General features: G+C 31.6%; 1 protein-coding gene, 1 long non-coding RNA gene and 1 other non-coding gene across 3 annotated transcripts; 2 read left to right on the top strand and 1 right to left on the bottom strand.

Annotated features, from left to right (window-relative positions):
* Nucleotides 1-7,748: 7,748 nt before the first annotated feature.
* On the top strand, nucleotides 7,749-12,480 carry LOC142633995 (uncharacterized). The gene is made up of 8 exons (XR_012844020.1): nucleotides 7,749-7,853; nucleotides 8,573-8,663; nucleotides 8,796-8,886; nucleotides 9,023-9,077; nucleotides 9,180-9,258; nucleotides 9,861-10,008; nucleotides 10,251-10,418; nucleotides 12,386-12,480. It is a non-coding gene; the product is annotated as an uncharacterized LOC142633995 (long non-coding RNA).
* Nucleotides 12,481-14,340: 1,860 nt separating this feature from the next.
* Nucleotides 14,341-20,045, top strand: LOC142633640 (topless-related protein 3-like). The gene is made up of 8 exons (XM_075807881.1): nucleotides 14,341-14,775; nucleotides 15,231-15,383; nucleotides 15,575-15,685; nucleotides 15,855-15,964; nucleotides 16,047-16,132; nucleotides 16,245-16,347; nucleotides 17,394-17,483; nucleotides 19,808-20,045. Exons 3-6 carry the CDS (start codon nucleotides 15,652-15,654, stop codon nucleotides 16,258-16,260), a joined length of 246 nt encoding a protein of 81 aa, XP_075663996.1. The 5' UTR covers nucleotides 14,341-14,775; nucleotides 15,231-15,383; nucleotides 15,575-15,651; the 3' UTR covers nucleotides 16,261-16,347; nucleotides 17,394-17,483; nucleotides 19,808-20,045.
* A 1,254-nt stretch (nucleotides 20,046-21,299) lies between these two features.
* On the bottom strand, nucleotides 21,300-21,494 carry LOC142637707 (U2 spliceosomal RNA). Its single transcript, XR_012844836.1, has one exon. It is a non-coding gene; the product is annotated as a U2 spliceosomal RNA (small nuclear RNA).
* Between the last annotated feature and the right edge of the window lie 2,598 nt (nucleotides 21,495-24,092).

Here is a 24,092-nt window from a genome sequence, read left to right as displayed (position 1 = left end):
ATTTAATTTATTTATTTATTCATTTTATTTTTACCTTTTAACTATATATTTATTGAAATATTAAAATAGCTATATTGATGTGAATGTTCTTTGGCAATAAGTTTAGGAATGGCAAAATTTAGCTATTTTAGTGTTGTTCCTTAAATTTTCTTCTTAATATTCAGTCATGTGGCTATTTAATTAAAAAATACACTTCTAACCTATGAGCAAAAGTCCACATATTAGAATTAAAAAAAAAAAAAAACAGTACTTAAGTACTGTACTTAAGTTTTTTCGGTTTAGGAATATATCTAATGGACACACTCAATTTTAAGATGATCTCATCTTATGTTTGCAAGAAGCCAAGAACTAAGGAGTACATACAATGGCGTAGCTGACTTAATACTTAATGTTTAATAGTTAATAACAAAACAAGCATCCCATGTCACATTTCTTCCTTTTAATTTCCTCTTCTTTTTTTTTTTAACAAAATTTAGCTACAAACTTGATTTTAACTTAAAGCTACGATTTCATTCAATATATATATATATATATATATATATATATATTTTTTTTTTTTTTTGGATGTGAATTTTAAAAAATCCATCATTAAAGTACATTTTCTTCTTATATTCTCCATGCTTGGAAAATTTCAAGAAGATAAAAAATTAACAGCTATATCATCAATAAATTGTTTAAATTTCAAGTTTTTCTAATCTAAAATTTTGTATAAAAAATAAGTTTATGAACAAAATAGTAAATAACATTTGATAAATATGAAATTTAATACGTGTGTTAAAAACATAAAGAACATGCAATCTAGCAACGGCTATATTTTCAAAATATTTAATCATGTTAATTTTTTTTAGTGGAAGTCTTAAGTTGCACAAGGTATGTTTGGTAATTGTTTTTTTTTTTTTCTTATTTTCTGTTTTCAAAAATAATTTTCTATTTTTGAGACTAAAAAACTTGTTTGATAACTCAAAATGGACAGAAAACAAAAACTGCTCTCAAAACTCAATTTGTGAAGGAAATTGAAAATATGCAAAAGGTTGTTTGCAGTTTCTAGTTTTCAAAAGTTAATAACAACACGCATTTGATTTAATGAATCTGTCTCATTTAATGAGTTAGTATTAGAATTCAAATCCTAGTAAAAACATGTTTTAGTATTTTCTATATTTTTTTCTTCAAAAAACTTTTTTTTTTTTTTAATTTTAACTAACCAAATATGTTTTTGATTTCAAAAATACAAGAAAATTGATTTTTTTTCAAAAACAAGTTTTTGAAAATTAAAAATAAAAATTGTTACAAAACATAACCTAAGTGTGTAACCAAATTTTGTCAATTTTTTTCCCAAACTATTGTTATTTTTCAAATAAAAAATAAAAACTAGTGGAATGCCTTCTATGAGATGGGAAGCAGTAAATAAGAAGAGAAAAAATTCCTATAATTTTAGGTGAATGAGTTGGAAAGCAATAAATAAGAAGAGAAAAAATTGCTATGAATTTAGGTGAATGAGTTGGAAAGCAATAAATAAGGAAAGCAATTAACATTTAATGTTGTTTTTTTGACTATTAAATTCCTTTAAAATCTACGGATTCAAAAAGAAATGGTCTCCTTTTTCCTAATACGTTGACGAAAACGCAAGATTTCAAATCAAATAGGTAATAGGATATAAAATGATTAGTCTATATTATATGGTGGGTGGGAGAAAAAGAAATGGTCTCATTTTTCTAAATAGTTTGCTGGCACCTGCAAGGAACTTTCTAATCCTTGATTAAAGAGAATTAAGCTGTGGCAAATTGGCTACAGCTGAAAATTACAAGGGTTATGCTAACGAGCGTCCTTAGAGTAATTGTTAGCAATTCATTTTAGGAAAGTTTTGATATCATTTTTATGAAAAATGAAAAAAACTATCAAAACATTAATTATATATTTTTTTCCATAAAAACTTTCTTTAAATGTATTGTTAACTATTGCCTTAAGCGCATCCTTTAGCATTTCCCAAATTACAAATAACAAGATCGTGAATTAAAATTAATGTGAAACAAATACAAACTATACAAGTATATAAATGGAGCAAGTTAACGTGAAACATCAATCAAACCATTAATATCAATCAATCATCAGTATATATAAAAGCAGAGACCTCATGCCGAAAAGAGAGCATGAGATTCTGTCATATGACGCTCTCTTTGAAAAGATAATTGAAATAATTTTTAAAGCCACAAGATAAGAACAAAAAAATAGAGACTTTTAGTTTCTTTGGTTCAATAATTCAAGACTTTTTTCTATTAAAGAATAAAGATTCTTTGTAAAACTTTTTTTTCTTTGGTTCAATGTTTCAAGCTAAAAAACTCTTGTACTTCTACTCTTTTATATATACATGCCTACAACCCTTCATGTCATGTCACCTTAAATACATCCCAAACAAGAATGATGTCATATATCTTCAACCTTTCATTGACACTTACCTAGCTCTAACTTTTTCATTACATCTAATCTTAACTCGTATGAGTTGGATATAATCAAGGAAGAGGGTCTGCTTTTTTTATTGAGTGACGACAATGATTTATTGTTTTGATGTTGAGGTTAGATGTTGCTAGTTTTGTAAATGATGTGATTGGCTTTGGGTCTTTAGGTTTTGGTGTGAGAAAGTCATAGTTGTATTTTGTTTTAGAACTACAGAGAATTAGAAAGAATCATTCTACTTGATTATTAATGAGATTAATTGTTTTTTTTATTACTATGGTTTAGAACTCATAATTTTTAGGTTTCTTTGTAGTTTTTAACTGTTATTTAGTGCAATATAGATATAAACTATGAAAATAAAAGTAAAAGTCAATGATAATTTTAGAGTGTTATGCGTGTTTTTTTTTTTTTTTTTTTAAATTTTATGTGGAAGCCTAGATAAAGGCAATTAAATTTTTATAAATGAAAATTTTTAAAACCATTTTTTCTTTATTTTATCACATTCTCTATATGCCGGTACTAATAAATGATTTTCTTTCATTGAGATAATGAAATAGGTATTTGAGATTTGTCGTTCGGTACTTAGTTATGAAAATTGAGTAATTAAGGAAGTGTTTGAGAAGTTGCTTGAATTTTTGGAATTTTAGGCTAAGATATGAAAGTATTTTATACTTTCAATTTAAATTTATAAATTTCAAATTTCAAAATCATTTAATCAATTTTAAAAATAAAGTCTACATATAATATATAATATGTTAGTATCTTAGAAATGTCTAAACATCTTGACTGTTCTAATCTCAGCAATATAGATTAGTAGAGCATTTCACTCAATATTGGGAACTTAAGTAAATTGAGTTTCAAAACATTCAACAATATGGTAGTAAAACATAAATATTATAAAATATTTTCTGTCCGCTGCCCTTCACGAGTTTCTTATTTGAAATGCTCCTACTTAGAGCATATTTTTCCTAATGACGTAAATTTAAAGAGCAAAAGGAAAAAATGAGAGAAAAAGTAACAATGATAATGTTCCAAAAAGTGAGTTTGTATGTTCACTAGGGTTTTGCTTTCATCTCAATCATCTTCGCATCTTTGAGCTCATGGACTTCTGGTGCATCTTGATAATTGACTTCGGTGTTCATAACAGGTTATAAATTTCTTTGTTGGTCTATTGTTTTTGCCCCTGCTGGAGCAAATAGGGGCAGGAGTGCTGTATTCAATCTTTGCTTCCTTTTGTGTGTTAGCTGTGATTTTTGTGAAGAGCAATGTTTTGGAAACAAAAGGAAAATCACTCCAAGAAGTTGAAATTGCACTTCTTCCATCCGAGTAGAGGTACCTCTATATCATTTTTTATCCCCAGAATGAGCGGCATGTTGTTTTTCATGTTATTTTTTCAGTTACATCATTGATCCCAATTCTGAAATGATTAGGTATTTGGTTAAGAATAAAAATTTCTGAGGCGGTTTCTGAAATATGGAGCTAGCCCTTATTCTTGTTGATCCTAACTCTTTCCATCCAAATTTGTGCATTGTTTCGAGTTGCAGATAGATAATGGACATTTGCATACCATTTAACATCTGTTCTGCCTAGCTTCTGATTCAAAAGTGATCATCTTTGCCAACTGATGCTATTGAGTATTGATGGAGAACTTGGAAAGGACACATTCTTTGCGTGCTCACTGTGGAAGGCCTTAGTAGTGGAATTTTTTGTTTATAAAATATACATTTTCTTTTTCTGGCCTCGTAGATGTTATTTCCTATTGAATTTATTAAGCAATGTAGTATACCTGAATAATATATATTGAAATGCATTGAATCAACGTTACTAAACCCTACATAATATTGCTGTGTGCATATGTTATATACTTACATGTTTCAAGGTGCATGTGATTTATGCACATACACAGAGGTATATATAATTATTGGAAAATGATGAATCTTTGACAAAATATTTTTTTTTTTTTGAAAATTTTAAAATTTTTTGTAAACAAAATTAAGATGTCAGCTAAGACTGATAATGCATTGTCCTTGACATGGCATTCATGCACATTCCAGAGCCGAAAAATATGATTATATATCAGTATATGGAGCGTCAACTATGGAGTTTGGACTAGTGTACATCAAATTTGAAACACCGGCATATGAAATTCAGAATCAAAATAAATATAAGTAGTACTACATTTTCATGTACTTGGTTCTCTTAACTAGTTAACTAAAACGAGTTTCTTTATAAAAAAAAAAAAAAAAGGTTAACTGAAACGAAAATGTATTCCCATAAGTCAAAGACGACCTTAAAATAAATAAACTCTCCAACTGCTCATTTCTCTGCACATTTTTATTTTCATGGATTAAATAGATTATCCTTACACTCTAGTAGTTCACAAAAATGTTTAAAGTTGTCCTAGTGGAGGGCGACTGAATCACTCCAATGGCAAAGTCAATAAACAATCCCTAAACACATACAAGATTTTCTGTGTTTAGATTTACATACTTGCCTCTTGTTACGAGGGTTGAAAGCTTATTTATAGGTGTCTATTTGAAAATTGCTTATTTTCAGTAATTTATTTGCATAATATTTATAAAAAGATATAATTTATTTTATAGCTTTTATGTTATGTGTTACAAAAAGCTAAAAGCTACCGTATATACATCTATAGAAATCAAGCCCAAAATTCAAATATGTTTTAATATAGGCTATTGGTGCTAGATAATTACAAGCTTAAGGTGGTAAACAATAGAAAAATGGCACAACACGTAAAATGCATGCGTTTGAACCTTTTCTTTACAATATAACAGAAGGAGAAATTTGAGAAAGGTGGTGAAGGAAAAGGGAAAGACTTGTGTGTGCCATTATTTTCACCCCATGACCTCATAGTGTGCCTCCTATGTTATTGTTGTGTAGGCTTCACTCTAAAGTAAGGGCTTTTGTACTAGGTAAAACGTGATTGGTTCATTTAGATCTGATAGGAGGACTATATATCAAGCTTTGAAAGCTCTTAAGAAGTGAAGCCAAATAAGTAGAAAACTTCATATTTTTGTTTGTCTAGGTAAAGTAATGGATTGCTTTTTTCACAAATGATGAAAAGGCTTGACCAAATGTGATTGGTTGCTCTTTCGTAGCCAATTCAGCCCCTTGGGAAGCTACCCTAAGTGTTATTATGTAGTCCAAAGTCAGCCAAGAAGTTTGCTTGTTGTTAGGGACTAAAAATGGTTCGTTTGAAGGTTTTAGTCACATACACCGAGAGCTTAGTCTCTATTAGGATGAAAACTTTGGACATGTGAGCTTCTCTATGAGTACTATGTTATGCAAGCATCCCCAGCATATATATGTAATATGACCTATGTTATGGGCTCATGTAAAAAGTTTGTTTGCATCATCCAAACCACTCTCTCCTAAATCTCCTGTTAAACATACGAGCGTGAGTCATGCAAAAATTAATAAAAAAATTGAAATAAAATAAATGAATTGGGCCTAAGAATAAATCGGGTTTGGCGTGTAGTAGGCTTACAAAACTTCTTTGCAAAAATGACTATCAATAATTGTCATATCATATTTTCTTTGTAGATTCATATACATACAAAATCATAATAAATATAATCTATTAATAATTATCATAATAATTACTAATATTATGATAAATATCTTCTATTAATTAACATTATTATAATAAATTTTTATAAAACACAATCATAAAAAATAACTCTTAATAATTATCATAATTATCAAATTTTATACATAATATTTCGTATACAAGAAAAATCAAAATATATGTCTATTATAATAATTATCGTAATGATCAAATTTCAAATACAAGATAAAGGAGGAAGAATTTCTTTTTAAAATAAAAAGTATATTTTATTAAGTTTTCTTGTGCATTTGATGAGTTGTTGATTAGTTATTTAGTACATGGATATTGATTTGTTCATATGTAATTGCTTAATGATAATAGATTAGATGATTGTACATGTCAGCCATTTCATAAGATTTATGCTCATGCTTTTAGGATTTTGAGAATTATGATTTTTTTTTTACAACAACCATTTCATTCATACGAATATCCAATTGGATTGTGGTCGATGGTGATGATATTGTAAAGATAGAGGTAAAAAAGAAGAAGAAGGTGATATTATAGATAGATTAGGAGCTATTCAAATGATTTGAGAATAAAATTTTCATTTGAAGCATGCTGTTCAAAAGATTTTCAAACTTCGTTTAGATGCCCAGTGCATGAGAAATTTCTTTTAATCTTTAAATATAAAAACTCTTTGTTTGACAACTCACATTTGTGAATCTCATTTATTTGTAATTTTTTTAATAATGAGAGTCGTCAAATCACTTAAAAATTGATACATTATTATTTTGTTAGACACATAAATAAGGAAACTAACGAACGTTAAACCATAGAATGAAAATTTTTCAAACTCAGCCAGTCATGAAAAATCATATAACGAAATAGAATGACTAGCTTGATAAGCTTTATAGTTGTTTTTATTTAAAGTAATAACAAACAAGTTATGCATTCTATGTGGAATTCAATGACAAATAATATCACTTTTAGCTCTAGATTTCTTACAAAAAGCATATATCATAGTATAATAGAATATTCAGTTTAACATAGACATGTGAAAATGAAATTAATAATAATTAAAATATAATAATTTAGCTCAATGATTTCAAAATACAAGGGTAGACAATCTAAACTCCATGTGTATGTAAAAGCTACTCAAATAGCAAATATATCAAAATAAATCAAAAACATGTATTTACACCTACAATTGGCTAAGCTACTAGCTCTCTCTTTAGCTAAATATACCCCCCAAAAAAAAAAAAGTATTTATGCCCACAATATCTTACTCTCCCTACATTATCACTGTTTTTTGTCATGATGAAGAACTTTTTTATTTATTTATTTTATGGGAAACAAAAATCAAACTTATATTTCACTTCAATCACAACTGATTTTTTTGATAAATATACTAATAAACTTAGTTTTTTTTTTTTTTAGTGGGCTAGAAAATACTGTAGTTTATTTCAGTTTTTAAATTTTAATAATAATGGGCCCAATTACATGAGCACAGGCCCATACCGTTGAGTAGTGATCCAAATCCAACTACAAAATTCTTTTGAATTTCAAAAAATGTTACCGTTGAGTTGAGCCACAATCAAAAATCCCAGAGGCTACGCCCCTGCCCTGCTTTCCCATATGGTTATTAATAAGAATCCCTCACATAAGCCCACACTCTGTTTTAGATTTTGAAATCACAGAGAGAGAGAGAGAGAGAGAGAGAGATGGGTATCGGGAATGAAGGCGTTATTTTGATCCGAAGAGCGCTGTCTCCATTTGCTTCAGAGGTATTCTTCTCGCCAAAAACAGACAAAATCTCAACCCATTCGCAGCACAGGTTTCTCTCTCTCTAAAATTTGTTTCTATGCTTTGATCAAACTCAATTACTTTTGCTATTAATTCAAACCAAAACAAAGAAAAAGGACTGGGTATCACTGCTTTTTTTCCCCTTTTATCAATTCCGAATTTTTTCTTCATATCATTGAAAAAAACAAACACTATAGAGTTTTTTTTTTTTTTTTCATGTTATTCTGTGTGTCTGTGACTCTATTCTTATGTATTCCTTTGTCAAAACTCAAAAGATCACTTTGTTTGTTTGATGGGGCAAAAGGGTATTTCTCAGAATTTGGACTTTGATTTTCATGAACGAAAGTCTTCCATGATATTTTGAGCAACTGTTAGATTAGTAATTGACAACATAGATTTTTATTTTTAAAAATTGAAACAATTGCATGTTAATAGATTATTATCCCCAAGCTATATTCAAATGTTAAAATGAGATTGTTTCAAATTAATTTTCTGTAAACAAAATTCTCAAGAATAAACCAAACTCAGTAAATAATATTTCTAAGGATCTTGTCAAATTCCTAATTTGTCTCTGTAATCATGATCGCTCTGCTAAACAAAACTATAATCCTTGCACAAAAATATGCATTTTATATATATATATATATATATATATATATATATATATATATATATATATATATATTATCTTCACAGGATACTAGTGGGCTTATAAACTTGTTACTAATTAAAAATTTCCTTGTATCACAGGTTTATCGCACATGGTCTACACAAGAACAGTGCAGTGTTGGTTTGAACATTCACTAGGGAATTATTGGTTGGTATCATTAAAACTTATCAAGTGAGAACGTGTCCTTGTGCTGTAATTTCATTTTAGATGCTATTAATGAGATTATTAGTAATTTCATTCAATGAGATTATGCTGTAATTTCATACCTTTTTCTTTTTATTCATTTTGGTGCAAATATGCTAGCTTCTGCTGGTGCTGGGGCTGCCACTCCAGTGAGTTCAATGGTGATAGGAGCTAGAGACCCTCAAGGTTTGGCGCCCATACAATAATTAAGGTAATCTCCAAATTTTATCAATCTAAATGCTTCATTCATGTTTATACACAGTTTCAAGCCTGTGACTTGAAAAATAAAAATAAAAATTTGATGGGTATGTTAGACTAAATTTTTTTTATTTGTTATGATGTGGCAGCCTTACGAATCTATGGCTGTGACCTCATCCAAGAAAGTGGCATCTTGCTTAAGCTGTATCCTATTTTTCTGATTTCTTTATATGTTGGGTTTATGAAATTGTTTACTTTTCTTAATTATGTTGGTTCAGTATGTTACCTTAATCTTTGTACTTATAGATCTGAAGCTGTGGCGACTGGGCAGTTTCTATTCCATCGTTTCTATTGCAAGAAATCGTTTGCCCGCTTCAATGTTAAGGTTAAATTTTGTCTCTTATCATTCTCTCTTTACATTGAGAATAAATGTAGGAAAGAAAAGTGTTCTTTGAAATGTATCCATGATGTTCTAATTGTTAGAATTATGGTTAAATTCACCGTTTCCTAATAGTTGAATTTTTTGGGACAATTAGTGATTTATAAGGGTATCAATGCAGGTGGTCATGAGAGTTCAAACCCAACCTTCTCTCCAACTTTCTCTAAAAATGTTAGAAATCCCATGTGTTGGGCCTTACTTCTTGAGGGAGAGTTTGAGATTATAAATGAAGGATTATAAATGAAGGGAGTGTTAGAATTATGGTGGTTAAATATATTGTTTTCTATTAGTTATGCGTATGCCTTCGGGATAATTGATAATTTACCATTAGTTTTGTATCTGTAATTCACCTCTGCCAAGTGGTCCAAGTCCAACAGTTGCCTTGAGCTGCATTGAATTAAGGTCCTTGTTTTCCAGAATGTATTTTTATTCTTACATTTTCTTAGTGGCCAATGAATAATAGTTGTGTTACTAACTTGGAAAGCATAAAACTTCTATGCCCATGTAACTCATGCCTTAATTTTCTGGGATATGATAATTTTTTGCAGAAAGTTGCTGCAAGCTGCTTGTGGCTTGCATCAAAGCTGGAGGAAAGCCCAAGGAAAGCAAGACAAGTCCTTATTGTTTTCCAGAGAATAGAGTGTAGGATGGAGAACTTTCCGATAGAGCATTTGGAGATTGGTTCACACTTCACAGGTTAAGCACCCCCACCTTCTTTTCCATGGAATTACCCGTTCATCATTTTCTTCTTTGGCACAAGAATTTAATTTTTCTTCTTTTTTTCTTTTTGGCAACCACCGAGCGTAATGGCTTTGCCTGAATAGGTGGTTAATTTTAGCACTTCAGGTGTCTTTGCACTTATATAGTCCTCCTATTTTTCTCTAAAAATGCAATAAATTCTCATGGCTTCCTTGTTTATCCTATTACTTTTCTAACAGCTATATCATGACCTCAAGACTGACTTGAACAGAACAGAAAGACGTATTGAAAGAGATGGGATTTGTTTGCATGTTTGAGCATCCTCATAAATTCATATCTAACTACCTTGCCATTCTCGAAACACCTCCAGAACTGAGGCAGGAAGCTTGGAATCTAGCAAATGATAGGTACTTTTTGCAAATTAACTACTCATGGGCAAAAGTTAGGCACTTTATTTTCTTATTATTTGGTTATACATTTAACAAGGGAACTTTGCATCTAAAATTTGTATCCTTCAGTTATGTCTTATAAAAAAAAGTGTCATTTAGTTTACATATCTATATAAATAGTATTCATAACTATAGTCAGTATTCATAGATGTCTTTAGTATCATATAGAATCTACATTGTATAATATTAGATTTTTGTAGGAAGTGTTCATAATTTGACTAGTATGTTTTAGTGTACACTAAATACTCTTTCGACAATATATAGTGCTTTTATTTTTGGTGGGCTACATAAATCCTTCTTCTCCAATCAGCCCTCTCTTTAATGCCTTTAGCTCCTTGAATCTATAAATTGCCTTTTTTATTTTTTATTTTTATATTGGACTGGCCATGCATATAATTTGATGCAGAAGACATCTTGACAGTTATTTGTTTAGTTGGTAGTCACACTGTAGTATGTAAGACACAATTGCATTCTTCTATGCTTCAGAATAACAGGCCGAAATCCAAAGCACCCAATTATTATTTTTTGGGTGGTGATTTATGTCTTCTGATTATTGTGGTGTGCTTCTGTTTGTAATGCTTTGTCTCATTTCAGTAAAATTATTCATAAGTATAACTGTGCTTCTGTTTGTAATGCTTTTCAATATGTGAAACTATGGTAGCTGTGTTTGAGTCAATTATATTACCTGGTTTCATGCTCAATTTTCTCTTCAACCTTTTTTTCCCCTTTAAACAGTCAACTGACATTTGGAGATACATTTTATAGCTGTGTTTAGTACCAGGTATTGCTTTTTCTAGTTGCAACAATATCTATCTCTTTTCAATTTTGAAATTGGGAAAACAAAACTTTTTCTCGTACATTAGAAAAAGAAGCATTTGCCTACCCAAAGAGCTGATAATTTTGATTATTATGTGAATGTCAGAAGAAAGTCTGCCTAGTAAGAAAAAAGAATAAACTATTGACTGTCAGAATCCATTATTAATCAGAATAATTAAGCTTTGCTGTGACATGGCATTAAGAGATCTGCAGGAATGTCTAAGCTAAACTGTCTTCATTAAGTTCTATACCCCTATTTTAACAGGAAAGTTTCTTTAGAATTGATCAAGTAGAGATTCTGTGGAAAACTGCTAGAAATGTTAATTCAATAGCAGCAGCCCCTGGTAGTTGATGCATAATCACTTTTAAGCTGGCAAGTTGTTTCTCTAAGATACTAACTCACTTTTAAGTTCTATACCCATACCCCACTTTTCTGTTAACTATCAGACTACATGATTTGGTCTCTCTCTTCCATAAAGATAAGTTTAACTTTATCTTCAATCCTTGTAATTTGCAACCTGCCATACAAGATGAAGGGCTGTATAAGCCTGACATGGTAAGATGGGAAACAGAGTTTATATATGTTGATTTGATGATAATGTGATATCAATGGACAAATTGATTTTGGGAAAAGTGGTTGACTTAGATAAGGGTATTAAAGAAAAAATTATAGAAAGGTTCCAAATTAAGGTAAGAGGAGCAATTTGAAGAATATCATGAACAAATTAACATATATAAACTCCGATTTATATATATATATATATTCACTTTTTTATATAATTATAGTGGATGGCAGTATTGTTTTTATTGGTCAGTAAGATTTCCACCTATGATTTGTCCTGTCCCACCATTTTTGACCTTAAAACCAGGGGCCTTAAAATGGTTATTAGCATTGTGGTTTATGGTCTTAAGTAGTCTTAAAATCTAAGGCTTGAGTTGATGATATTGTGCTTGAAAGCTGGTTAGAATATGTGTTGTCTTTCATAAAATGATATTGTAATGTAATAATATGATATGGCTAGTAATACCCAAGTTTCTCAATATATCACATTTTGTTTATGTTTTATTGAGGTGTTTTGGATATTCATTTCTTTTTCATCTTCATTCAGATATAGGGAATGAGGCGGGATGTAATTCCTTACAAAGATATGCTTTCTGCATTAACAAGGATAGCACATGAGGAAGGCATTCGAGGATTGTACAGGTAAGTTCTTCCTTAGTTTGATGTGTATTACATGAGTTTGCAAATAAACTACTTATATTATGAAAAAAAATTGTTAGAATGATTGAGACCCATTTTGCTCAAAGCAATTACTAAAACGTGCTTTCCACATTGTTTAATTCAACAAAGAAAATCTTCATGCCGTGTTCTTTTTGTCGTGATATTTTTTTGGTTTGAAACAGTGGCCATTGTTTGGTTTGTTCCTTCATTGGCCGGGATAAGTCATGTTGCCATTCAATTTCCTATATATGAAAAGATCAAGTCTTATATGTCTAGAAGGGGGGAGGTACATAAAGTTTGATGAGGGTCCCTAGCCAACCTCAAAAAATATGGGACTAAGGCTTGGTTGTTGTTGTTGTTATTGATGACATATATGGTGGTGTTGTTGTTGTTGTTGTTGTTGATGACATATATGGTGGTGTTGGTTGTTAGCGGTTGCAATGACCGATGATGGTGGAGGTGATGTAGTTGATGCTTATGTGGTCACTTCCTAGCCGGTTAGAATATGTGTTGTCTTTCATAAAATGATATTGTAATGTAATAATATGATATGGCTAGTAATACCCAAGTTTCTCAATATATCACATTTTGTTTATGTTTCATTGAGGTGTTTTGGATATTCATTTCTTTTTCATCTTCATTCAGACATAGGGAATGAGGCGGGATGTAATTCCTTACAAAGGTGTGCTTTCTGCATTAACAAGGATAGCACATGAGGAAGGCATTCGAGGATTGTACAGGTAAGTTCTTCCTTAGTTTGATGTGTATTACATGAGTTTGCAAATAAACTACTTATATTATGAAAAAAAATTGTTAGAATGATTGAGACCCATTTTGCTCAAAGCAATTACTAAAACGTGCTTTCCACATCGTTTAATTCAACAAAGAAAATCTTCATGCTGTGTTCTTTTTGTCATGATATTTTTTTGGTTTGAAACAGTGGCATTGTTTGGTTTGTTCCTTCATTGGCCGGGATAAGTCATGTTGCTATTCAATTTCCTATATATGAAAGGATCAAGTCATATATGTCTAGAAGGGGAGGTAAATAAAGTGTTATGAGGGTCCCTAGCCAACCTCAAAAAATATGGGACTAAGGCTTAGTTGTTGTTGTTGTTGATGACATATATGGTGGTGTTGGTTGTTAGCAGTTGCAATGACCAATGATGGTGGAGGTGATGTAGTTGATGCTTATGTGGTCACTTCCTAGGATAATTTTTCATAGTGGTGATGATGGAGTAGGTGGTGGAGATGTCATTGTGGTTGTTGATGAAATTGGCAGTGTCAAGTATCAACAAAAAATACTTGTTTTGAGTGAAAGCAAATTTTTCCTCTTTCAGTCATGAGAAAGTCCTTTACCATTCATACTATAATATCCTTCCAAAGAATTTAATGCTTTGAAATGCTATCTAAAGATTTAAAAGGCTAGCTTAGTTAATATTAAACCTAGTAATCACAAATTACAATAGCAAGTAAGCAAACCGAAAAATTTTATGGAATTTTGAAATTATGTGAACATAATAAGCAAGGCCATCCAAGTCCATTAGAAAAAAAATTAGAGCGGATGAGATGAGCCTTTTGCTATTAATGAAAATTCCAGTATTATTGATTAAAGCCATTTATTACTGATAATAGTCTCAGACTAATTCAGAGAAGAAAATAAAAAACTGACATTGTTGCAAATAAGTATTGACTATTGGTCTTGAATCCTTTTTATCATTTTTCATGTCATATTATGTTCTGCCATTGACATTTTCAGGAAAAGGAGGCTGGATGAGATAAGATTTCAGCAATACAGCCGAACCTTTATTCAATCATGGATCTTACAAGGGAAGTGACATTTTTTACTATTATAACATAATGTGATGCACTTCAGTGAATGAATGGGCTATGGATATCTTGTGGATTTTTTTAGTAATGTATGTCATTATCTGTGACATTTGTATTTAGGCAATTTCTTTGTTTATGGACCTTAGTGGTGAAAAAAAACAAATAGCAAATGTTATGGTGGGAAAGTGGTTAAAGTGATATCCTAACAAGTCTTGTCGACTGTCTTCAACTGTCAGTAATGTGCCTGATGGATTGACAACTGCACCAAATAAACTGTCAGAGTCTTCCTCACTTGAGATTCAACAAGGAAGGGAATCTTCTCGCTGTTACAACAGCAGACAAACGGATTCAAGATATTTGCAATTGCTGCTGGTCTCAGATCTTTAAGACCCATTGAACCCCCCATCTTTTGATGCATTGAGATAGCCCATTGAATCGGCTGCAGCCAAGGTTTAAATCATTACTTTTAGTTTTGCTTGCATGCTTTTAAAAATATTAAATAAAGAGGCACATGCGCTATTTAAATCTTTTGATTTCCCTAGTTCTGGGCTTTAACTAAAACATGTCAAGGAAATAAATAAAGCAGTCAACTTCCCCTCATGTATAAGTTTCTTGACACAGTTCCCTTTTATGGGCCTGCCTTTTAAAACTTTTACTTTTCGTGTGTGTGGTGAAACATGCTCCACAAGAAACATGCCTAGAGACTAGTTCAAGAATGTGGCACTAGCTGTTTTAATTTTTTCCCCTGCTTATGATATTACCTTTTCTTCTTGGGAAAACCATTTTCTATTATTTTCTTTCCACACCCTTCCCCCCAAACTTTCTTTGTAAATGAGCCACTGCATTTTGGCAAATACATTCTGGCAAAGTGTTGATTTTTTTTTTGAACTTTTATTTTTTTGAAGAATGGAGTTGATCCAAGTGGTAGAAGCATGGAAAAGTCAAGAACCATGGAGGATGTAACAGATAGAACCAAACCCTGGCAGTTGTCTGAAATTGTGGATGCTGTCCAGTGCTGATTAGTTACCATGCCTGAAGGCACAGATTCTTCCAGCAAGGTTTGTGAAGTATCTTGTATTTAATACCTAATTTTCAATAAGTACTATAAATTTTACTAAAAGTTCAAAAGAATTAATACACAGGTTGGTTATAATGTGACCTCTCAACTCTCTGCAAGTTTACTATATTTGACTTTTTATTATAAAGTTTATATACTTGATGATGCATTCTGTCCTATGTTTATACTTAGGTTGTTTGACTTCTATATGCAAATTCTGGCATTGGGGTTTTGACACTTGAGTCAAATGGTTTTCAGAAGCTGTGGAAATGGGCACGGAACGAACAAAATCCAAGTGGAAAGGTAATTGCTAGCTTAAAGCACGTTCACTTAGTTTTTTTTCCTTAATAATTTGTGTATGTCTGGTTGAGATTTCTGAAGTCTGTGTGTGTTTAATTTAAGGCCACTGCCAATATTGTTCCTCAGCACTGGCAACCAAACAGTGATCTTCTTATGGCTAATGATGTCTCAGGTGTCAACCTTGAAGAATCAGTACCGTGTATAGCACTATCAAAAAATGACTCATATGTAATGTCAACCTGTGGTGGAAAGGTTTCATTATTTAATATGATGACATTCAAGGTAAGACATTCCATACATGTCTTGCAAACTTCATCAAAATTGGGATTATTAATGGATTTCCATCAATTGCTCTAATTTGTAGGTGATGACGACATTCATGCCAGCATCCCCTGCTATTGGAATGGAGGATTCAACTATACTCGTACATATAACGTTAGAGTTGATAAGGTAATTACTAATTACTACATAGGTTAATCAAATTACCCACACACCCCCCCCCCCCCAAAAAAAAGTGATTTCTTTTTCTCTCTTAATATAAACTGGTGTGAATTATATGCAGTTTTAAGGTAAAATGAAAATTGAAGGGACACCAGAAGCGAATAACTGGTTTGACTTTTTCAACGAATCTTAATATGCTGGTTTCATCGAGGGCTGATGCTCAAGTAAGTGGCATATGTGGTTCTTTTGCTATTTAATACTATTACAATACAATTATAATTGTCAAAAAATTGTAAGGAAGTAACGTCCTTTTGGTAAGATAAGGATGTTACTTCTTTAAAATCTACTTAAAATTAGTAGGATTTTTTTTGGTGTTGAATGTCCTCAGCGTATGACTGAATTACTATTATATGCGATATAGCTTCCTCATCTTGTTTTAGACCTTTTGAATTTCAGGTTGTAATTCTTTATGAGTGTTTTGTATATTGGAACTATCTTCTCTTTTGAATAAAGATTTTTTTACTTATGTTAGGAAAAAAATCATCATAGGCTTTTTACATGAATTTTGCTCCTATCTTGAGACTTAGATACCAAAACTTGATATTTTATTATAAACCTTAGAGCAAAGTATTTTTTGGCTCTTAGAATGTAACACAATATATATATATATATATATATATATATATATATAATGTCAAAATATTTTATGAACTTTTCTAATGTTGTCTTTGTTTCTATTTTGTAGAAAATAATAAACTTTGATTCGGTTAAAAATTGAGTGAGATAAGGCTTAGATGTTAAGCCAATGAGCTCTAGTTCAACTTGCACCTTCTCCCTTATAAGTGCTTGGTGAAATGCTAGGACTAGATTTTAAATAGGATTGATCCTTACATTATGTTTCTACAAGGTATGTTGAAAGCAGAGGAGCCCTGCACTGACAAATTGATATGGAATTTTGAGCTTATTTAGACTAAAAGTAACTTGTTTTATTCTCTTCTGGATTTCAAGTAACACAAGGACAAAAAAACACGTGATCATGAGTGTTCTTTGGAAATTCCAAAGCTACAAGCTAATAGATAACGGTTTAATGAGAAAACTATATATTCTTGAATTTGAATTGCAGTGAGGACAGAGTGATATAGATGATCAGTTTTGATTGCAAGTGTGTTTTCTTGAATTTGTTTATTACACAACTAGTGGTATTGAGCTCTTTTATCACATTCAATTTGTTTATTAGAACTAATGGTTGTCTTCCCTTTCTGATTGACAGCCTCATTCAATGGGATTTGCTACTGGTGGAAAAACATTCTTAATGTGTGGTGGGTTTTGCTTTTTGCCATGGTCATGGAATCTTGCACAGGTAACTTTCCTTTGAAACTACTTGTCTTTTCTACTTCTTATGATGATTGATTGTCCTCCAAGCAAGGGCGGCTTATGGCCTAGGCTACTTAAGCCTTGGCCTAAGGGCCGGTAGAAGTGAATGTGTCTTAATAGATATCACACAGCTTATATCTGTTTTGTCTTCCTCTATTTGTTTTTTGTCTTCTCTATTTGCTTCTTGTGTTTATTAATATGTTGTGCAATACTGCAAGTAATTTTATTTCCATGGTAGTTGGCATAGACATCTGTCGCTCCCAGTGAACATTTTTTTTTTTATTCTATTGACCAAACTTGACTCTAGTATATATAAAAAGATTATAATATGAAACATACATGAACTAAATGGATGATCTAAAAATTTAGAAAAAACTGTTCTCCACTAATCTCCTTACATAGCCTAATTAGCAAAAACTACTCAGAAATATCGTGTGGGTCAAAATTAGTAAAATTGAGTACAAGAAGAAAAACAGAGTACATTATCGGGTAAAATTGGGTACATTGTTCTAACTAATCTTTCTTTAAACTAGTCTTTCTTTTCGCTTCCTTAGGATCATCTAGTGCTTTGTAGTACGCATGGGAGAGAGAATCTGCTCTTAAGGTTCATGGGTTTGAAAATCTTAGTAGTTCCTCTCTCGTTGTGATTAGGCTTTACTAGTTCGGATCCTTCTAGTAGTTCTTCTTGGGAAACTTATGGTACCATTATTTTTTAATGTTCATGTTCATTTGGAGTATGATTTCTGTAGATTCTTACCAAAATTCATATTTGCAATTGAATATGCAATTCTTATTTAACTATTTGTAATGTATGACCATGCTTTTCCTTTTTCTATTTCCACATGTTTTTCTATAAAGAATGGTGGTGTGAGGACTCTTATTTAACATTATAAAAATTTAGCCTAGCAATTTAAAGTTGGTACCCAAATATTTGAGTTAGTCCTATGGTGTCTAGTAGTCCAATGATACTTTATATATTTCTCAATTTTATTTTTTATTGGTAGACAATTTGGTAATATTTATTTGGTTCTATTTGGATAATTTCACAAATTTCTTTGCTTTTTCTTTAGGATTTTTTCCTTGGCTAGCTTTGACTTGTTTCTCAATTCTTGTTTTAGCCTTGTCATTTTCTTTTATCTTCTTATTTTCTTGGATTCTAAAGAAATTCCCATCTATTTTTTCTTGGCTTTCCAATCTTCTTCTATCTTTTTTTTTCCAACTAGATTTTTAAGAGAATTTATTTGTTCTAGGATTTTTAATCTAAGTGTATGTTTTATATGTTGCACTCATCCTTTTTTTGCCTTCTAACCTTTAATTTTGTGTCGATGTGATCTTCTACACTTAAAGTAGTGTAATTCTAGTAAAACCAATTGACCATCGCCAATAATAATATATTCTTTAGATTCTTCATATTCTTCTGCGTTGTCCATAAAATAGAATTTTCTTGTTAGTGTATCAACTAGTAATTCTACTATCTTGGATTTTTTTGACATTCTAAATTTTTGCTCCTTAGCAACTCTTCCTTTTTTAGGTGTTTGCTAACTTTCAATTTATGTAAATTATCTAAACAATTCTTGAATCAAACGTTCTATTAGTGTTATCTAAAATATGGAGCTTTGACAATTCCATATGCTATCTAGCTAAACTAATTCTTGAGGAGTATTATACAAAACAAATTCCCATTAGATCTTGTATTTTTCTACGGACACTACTTATTTCTGCTATTCTTTATTATCATTTTCTTCTAACGTTCAAACATTCAAAAGTGGTCTAATTTATTATTTATTTAATTCATATGTTTATTATTATTTATAAATTTACTTTTTATTTATTAATTCTATAAATAATTTATATAATAATAATATATAAAATTATTGGGATTTTTAGAATTATATAGGTTGTGCAAGCCCCCACCATTGATATTGATAATAGAGGAGCAAGGTAAGCCAAGATTAACATTTTTTTCTATGATTCACAAAAGATGTAAGGCTTGGTATTTTTATTATTTATTTTATTAATATATTTATTTTATTTATATATTTAGCCATTCAAAGGCAAATAGAGGAGCCGAGTAAGTTGAGCATCGACCCTCTAACCAAGATTAACATTTTTTTTTTCTACGATTCATAAGAACAAAAAAGAAAGGCTTGGCGAGGTCCTAACTAGGCTGGGTTATGGACAAAATCAAAGAGATATTTTCTATTATTTATTTTATTTATATATTTAGCCCATCAAAGGCAAAAAGAGGAGTCAGGTAATGTGAGTATCGACCCTCCAACCAAGATTAACATTTTTTTCTATGTTTCATAGGAATGAAAAAGAAAGATTGTACGAGGTCCTGACAAGGCTGGGTTATCAAAGTAAAAAAAGGTTTTTGCAGACAAAATTAAAGAGGTTTTTCTATTATTGATTTTATTAAATATATTTTTATTTTATTTATAAATTTAGCCGTTTGAAGGCTAGTTGAGTTGATCATCGAGTATATAACCAAGATTAACATTTTTTTTTCAATGATTCACAGCAATGAAAAAGAAAGGCTCAACGAGGTCCTAACTAGGTTGGGTAGTGGACAAAATTAGGAATGGCCTAAATGTTGCTACTTTCTACGGTACATATTTGCACAAGTATTGCCATATATCGGTGTTTTTTTGTGCATTTATTTTGGTGCATTTTTAGTGAGAATAATATTATCTAATATCTATTTTCGAATGTTATATATGGGATCAGGGACGGACCCAGGTGGGGGCCTAGCCCCCCCCCCCCCCGGTCCCCCAAAAAAAAAAATTAGTAAGTAAATTTTCCCCAAGAAAAACAATAAGAAGACTTGGGCTCCCCCTTTCTTTTTAGCCCAGCCCCCCTCCAAAAATCCTAAACCATCCCATTGAGTCAGTCAGCCCAGAGCAAGACCCATTGACTATGTACCTATTGCTTCCACAAACAGAAACGCAACCTGTTGAGAAATTTTATTTATCTCGCTGGAAATTAAGGTATGCATTAGTGTCACAGCCAACGACAATGAACCTGTTTTAAGTGCTAGAGATGGTGGAATTGAGGCCTAAGTTGAGCCACACTATGTCCCATATACTAGGATCCAGCACACCCTGTTCATCATAACAGTCCTTGGCCATATACATCAAGATGTCAGCCAGCCCAGAGCCCATGTAAATAAAAAGCAATAGTGTTTCGTGTCTTTTGTTTTTATTGGTAGTTGATTGTATCTTAATATATTAAGAAACAATGATTTGTGTGTACTTGTCTTGGTTGATAGTTTTTTAATAGTATATGGATACATATTTGAAAAAAAAAAACTTTACTTCGCCCCCCTCCAGCCTGAAATCCTAGGTCTGTCCGTGTATGGGATAGTATTATCCAATATCTATTTTGCTTTTATAAGTTACATGCAATATCCATGAATGTTATATATGGTTTAAGTGTTATTATTGCATCATCCATGAATATTATCTATGGTGCTTAGATCAATCCTCAGCACAGACAATATTAAATTTTAATATCCATTCAAATAATTGTCAAATGTAAATAAAAGTCTAAGCACTCAAGTCAATAATCGCCCACATCGATAAAATTTGAAAGAATAATAAAAATTAATAAAGAAATAACATTATATAAAAAGTGTACTATAAAAACCGAATAATTTAGCAGTCCAATTCTTAATTAAGACCGTATATTTAACATTTTTCCCAAAATCCAGAGCATCTTGTTTGCTGGCCCAATACGCAGGCCTCCGAAGAAAATAAATCTAGCCCTCCTCCTCTTGGTAGTACAAAAGTTTTGGCTAGAATTGGTGGGGTGCGCCAGGCCCGAGCTATAGTGCAACGCTTGGGCGACGCTCAAGAGCCCCATAGCAAGCTACTGTGTCGGACTCTGCCCCTCAAGAAATAAATTTAATATCGTGTGGGCCGATGACCCACATATCAGATATTAAACTGATAAGAACAGATACTACACTTGATCTTAGCCAAAAGGCCGAGAAAGGTATGATTTGTAACGTTGCTTGCTTCTTGTTTTATCAATCGTCTAAGCTTTGCTCTTCTCTCACTTACTCCATGTGGGACATAATGACCTCAAAAGAAAACTAAAAAACATACGAATGTGTTGCCCCCTTGGCTTTGCTTCCTTTCACAGCCTTAAACCTGGAACATGATGCTTCTAAGACTGCTATGATTTGCAGGCACAAACAAAGGCAATGTGATGAAAGCTAAAAATCAAAACTGCACCAACGAATCAAAAATACACAATAAATGGTCCCAACTCCCAAGGCTTTCTGTGCAGGAAGCACGTTTGGAGCTGCCTCAGCACATTGAAGAACATCGTTTTGAATAGCTACTACTATCCACTATGATCACTCACTTAGTCTTGGTAATAACAAGTTTTTACATGATATAATCTGATCACTTGAGAAAGAACCTTTACCATCTCGGTTCAATGCAGCCAGCCTGCTTAGTACACAGTCCAACTCAGTAAGGCAAAAGCATAACTTAGTATTACAAAGCTCAGCAAATTGAACACAATTTCAGCACCCAAAATGATGACTTTTTTAGATAAAAATTTATGATATTACACTATTATATATACTCAAATCAAGTCTCATTTTCACAAATTTGTTCAAGAATATATGTTTTAGCAGCTCATTTGATAGTTGATCCCATATCTGTGATTAAGCATAATTTGTTTATTAGATAAAATGAATATAAATAAACATTTTTTAAAACCAAACACTTGTTTATAAACAACTCAGTTAATTTATAGTCGTATCCGAAAGACTCATGACAGTCCATTGTTTTGCTGTAGCATTATTCTGTTCTTATAAAAGTGGTTTTGGTCCTCTGAATTGATGTATCAGGGCTCTTTGCATTGACATATGGGCTTACCTCTCTAAGAACCTTGGTCTACTTTCTGTTATAGGTTATAACGCACTGAAAGCATTACCCATGTTAGCTACTAGACCAGGTGTGGTTTACAAATTGTTGGATGTATTGGAAATGTGTTAATGTTCTTCTTATGCAGGACATCCTAGTGGCCAGTAGTACCTATTGGAATTTGGAATGAAATTCTCTACTTTCGTTTTTTTGTCATTCAATCTAGCCTTAACGAAAATGACCTTTTGGTACCAAACGGAGCTTAAAGAACAAACAGCCTTCAGTGGCGACGCCACATTTAGCTCAGGGTGTTCCCAGGAACAACCTGACCTGAAAAAAAAAAATTATATATAATAATTAAAAAAAAATTTATTTGTTTACCCTTAAAAAAATTAGGAACACCCTCAAATTTAAAAAATAAATAAATAAATAAGTGTATATATATATATATATATGTTCTACTTTCAAGCGAAAAAAAAAAGCCCAAAAAAATATGAACTGGAATCTGAAGGAAAAAAAAATTTGTAACAGAGCAAGTGACAAGCCCACGGATTCTCAAAAAAAAAAAAAAACAATGGACAGCAAGCAAACCCCAATATACGTTGCAAATCACTAAATCGAAAACCTCAAATCACTAAATCAAAAATCACTAAATAAAACCTAAAGACAAAAACGTCAACAGAGCAACGCTGCAACACAAGCCAACGGACGGATTAGGCATTGCCGCATCAAAGATCGATCAGCCAAGCTCCAGTCCAGAGCACATCGCATCGAGATTCGAGCATCAGAGATCGCTCACTGGATCAGATCGGAGATCGCCGATCTGTCAAGTCGCTCGCTCGCCGATCGGAGATCGCTCGTTGCTTGCCCCTTAGCCTCAGGCTTCCCTGCTCTGGTGCTCCCTCAAGGTATTTCATTTTATTAACTTCTCTCTCTTTTTCTCTCAGTCTCTCTCTCTCTTTATCTAAAATCACTGAAATGAAATGAATGAGAGTCTCTCTCTCTCTCTTTATTCTTTAAAACTAACTTTATTAGATTCTTTTAAACTGTGATTGGCTGATTCATTGCTTAGCTTTAACTTTATTAATATTTTGCCATGTTTTTCACTTTTTGGCTTTATCTTATCCGTTGGTGTTGGTGTTGGTGTTGGTGTTGGTGAGATATTAATTGTCTTTTAGTGTAATGTGTATTGTGATTGTGAAATTTTATGATTGTCAGCTGGCTCTTGTGATTGGGGGCATCAGGCATGAGGCTTGTCTGTTGAGTGGGGTGGGGGGTGGATGGGCACATGGGGCTAGGTGAGATATTTGAATTGGGAGAAGCAAATGCATATGGGATGTGTGCTAGTGCAACTAATAAACACTAATTTAATTAACCAATAATTAATTGGGGAAAACAACTAATAAACAATAATTAATAATTTAATCAACCAATATATTATAAAAGACAAACAAATTAAATTATGTTAAGCTAAACAACAATTAATAATTTTATAATTAATGGAACAACAATATAACAAAATATAGTTTATAAAAGACAAAAAAATTAATGAAACAACTAAACAACAATAATTAATAATTTTATTAATATTTCAAATGAACTTATAGTTTATTGTTTTTCTTTTGCTAGAATTATGGACATATATTTGATAAAAAAAACCACGTACCTAAGATTCATCTCCTGTGCAAGATTCATCTTCATCTTCTAAGCAAATTTGT

This window comes from Castanea sativa, chromosome 5 (genome assembly GCF_040712315.1).
Source record: "Castanea sativa cultivar Marrone di Chiusa Pesio chromosome 5, ASM4071231v1".
Classification (NCBI taxonomy): Eukaryota; Viridiplantae; Streptophyta; class Magnoliopsida; order Fagales; family Fagaceae; genus Castanea; species Castanea sativa.
The sequence above is the reverse complement of the archived record's forward strand: the minus strand, read 5'-3'. Positions and strand labels throughout refer to the sequence as shown.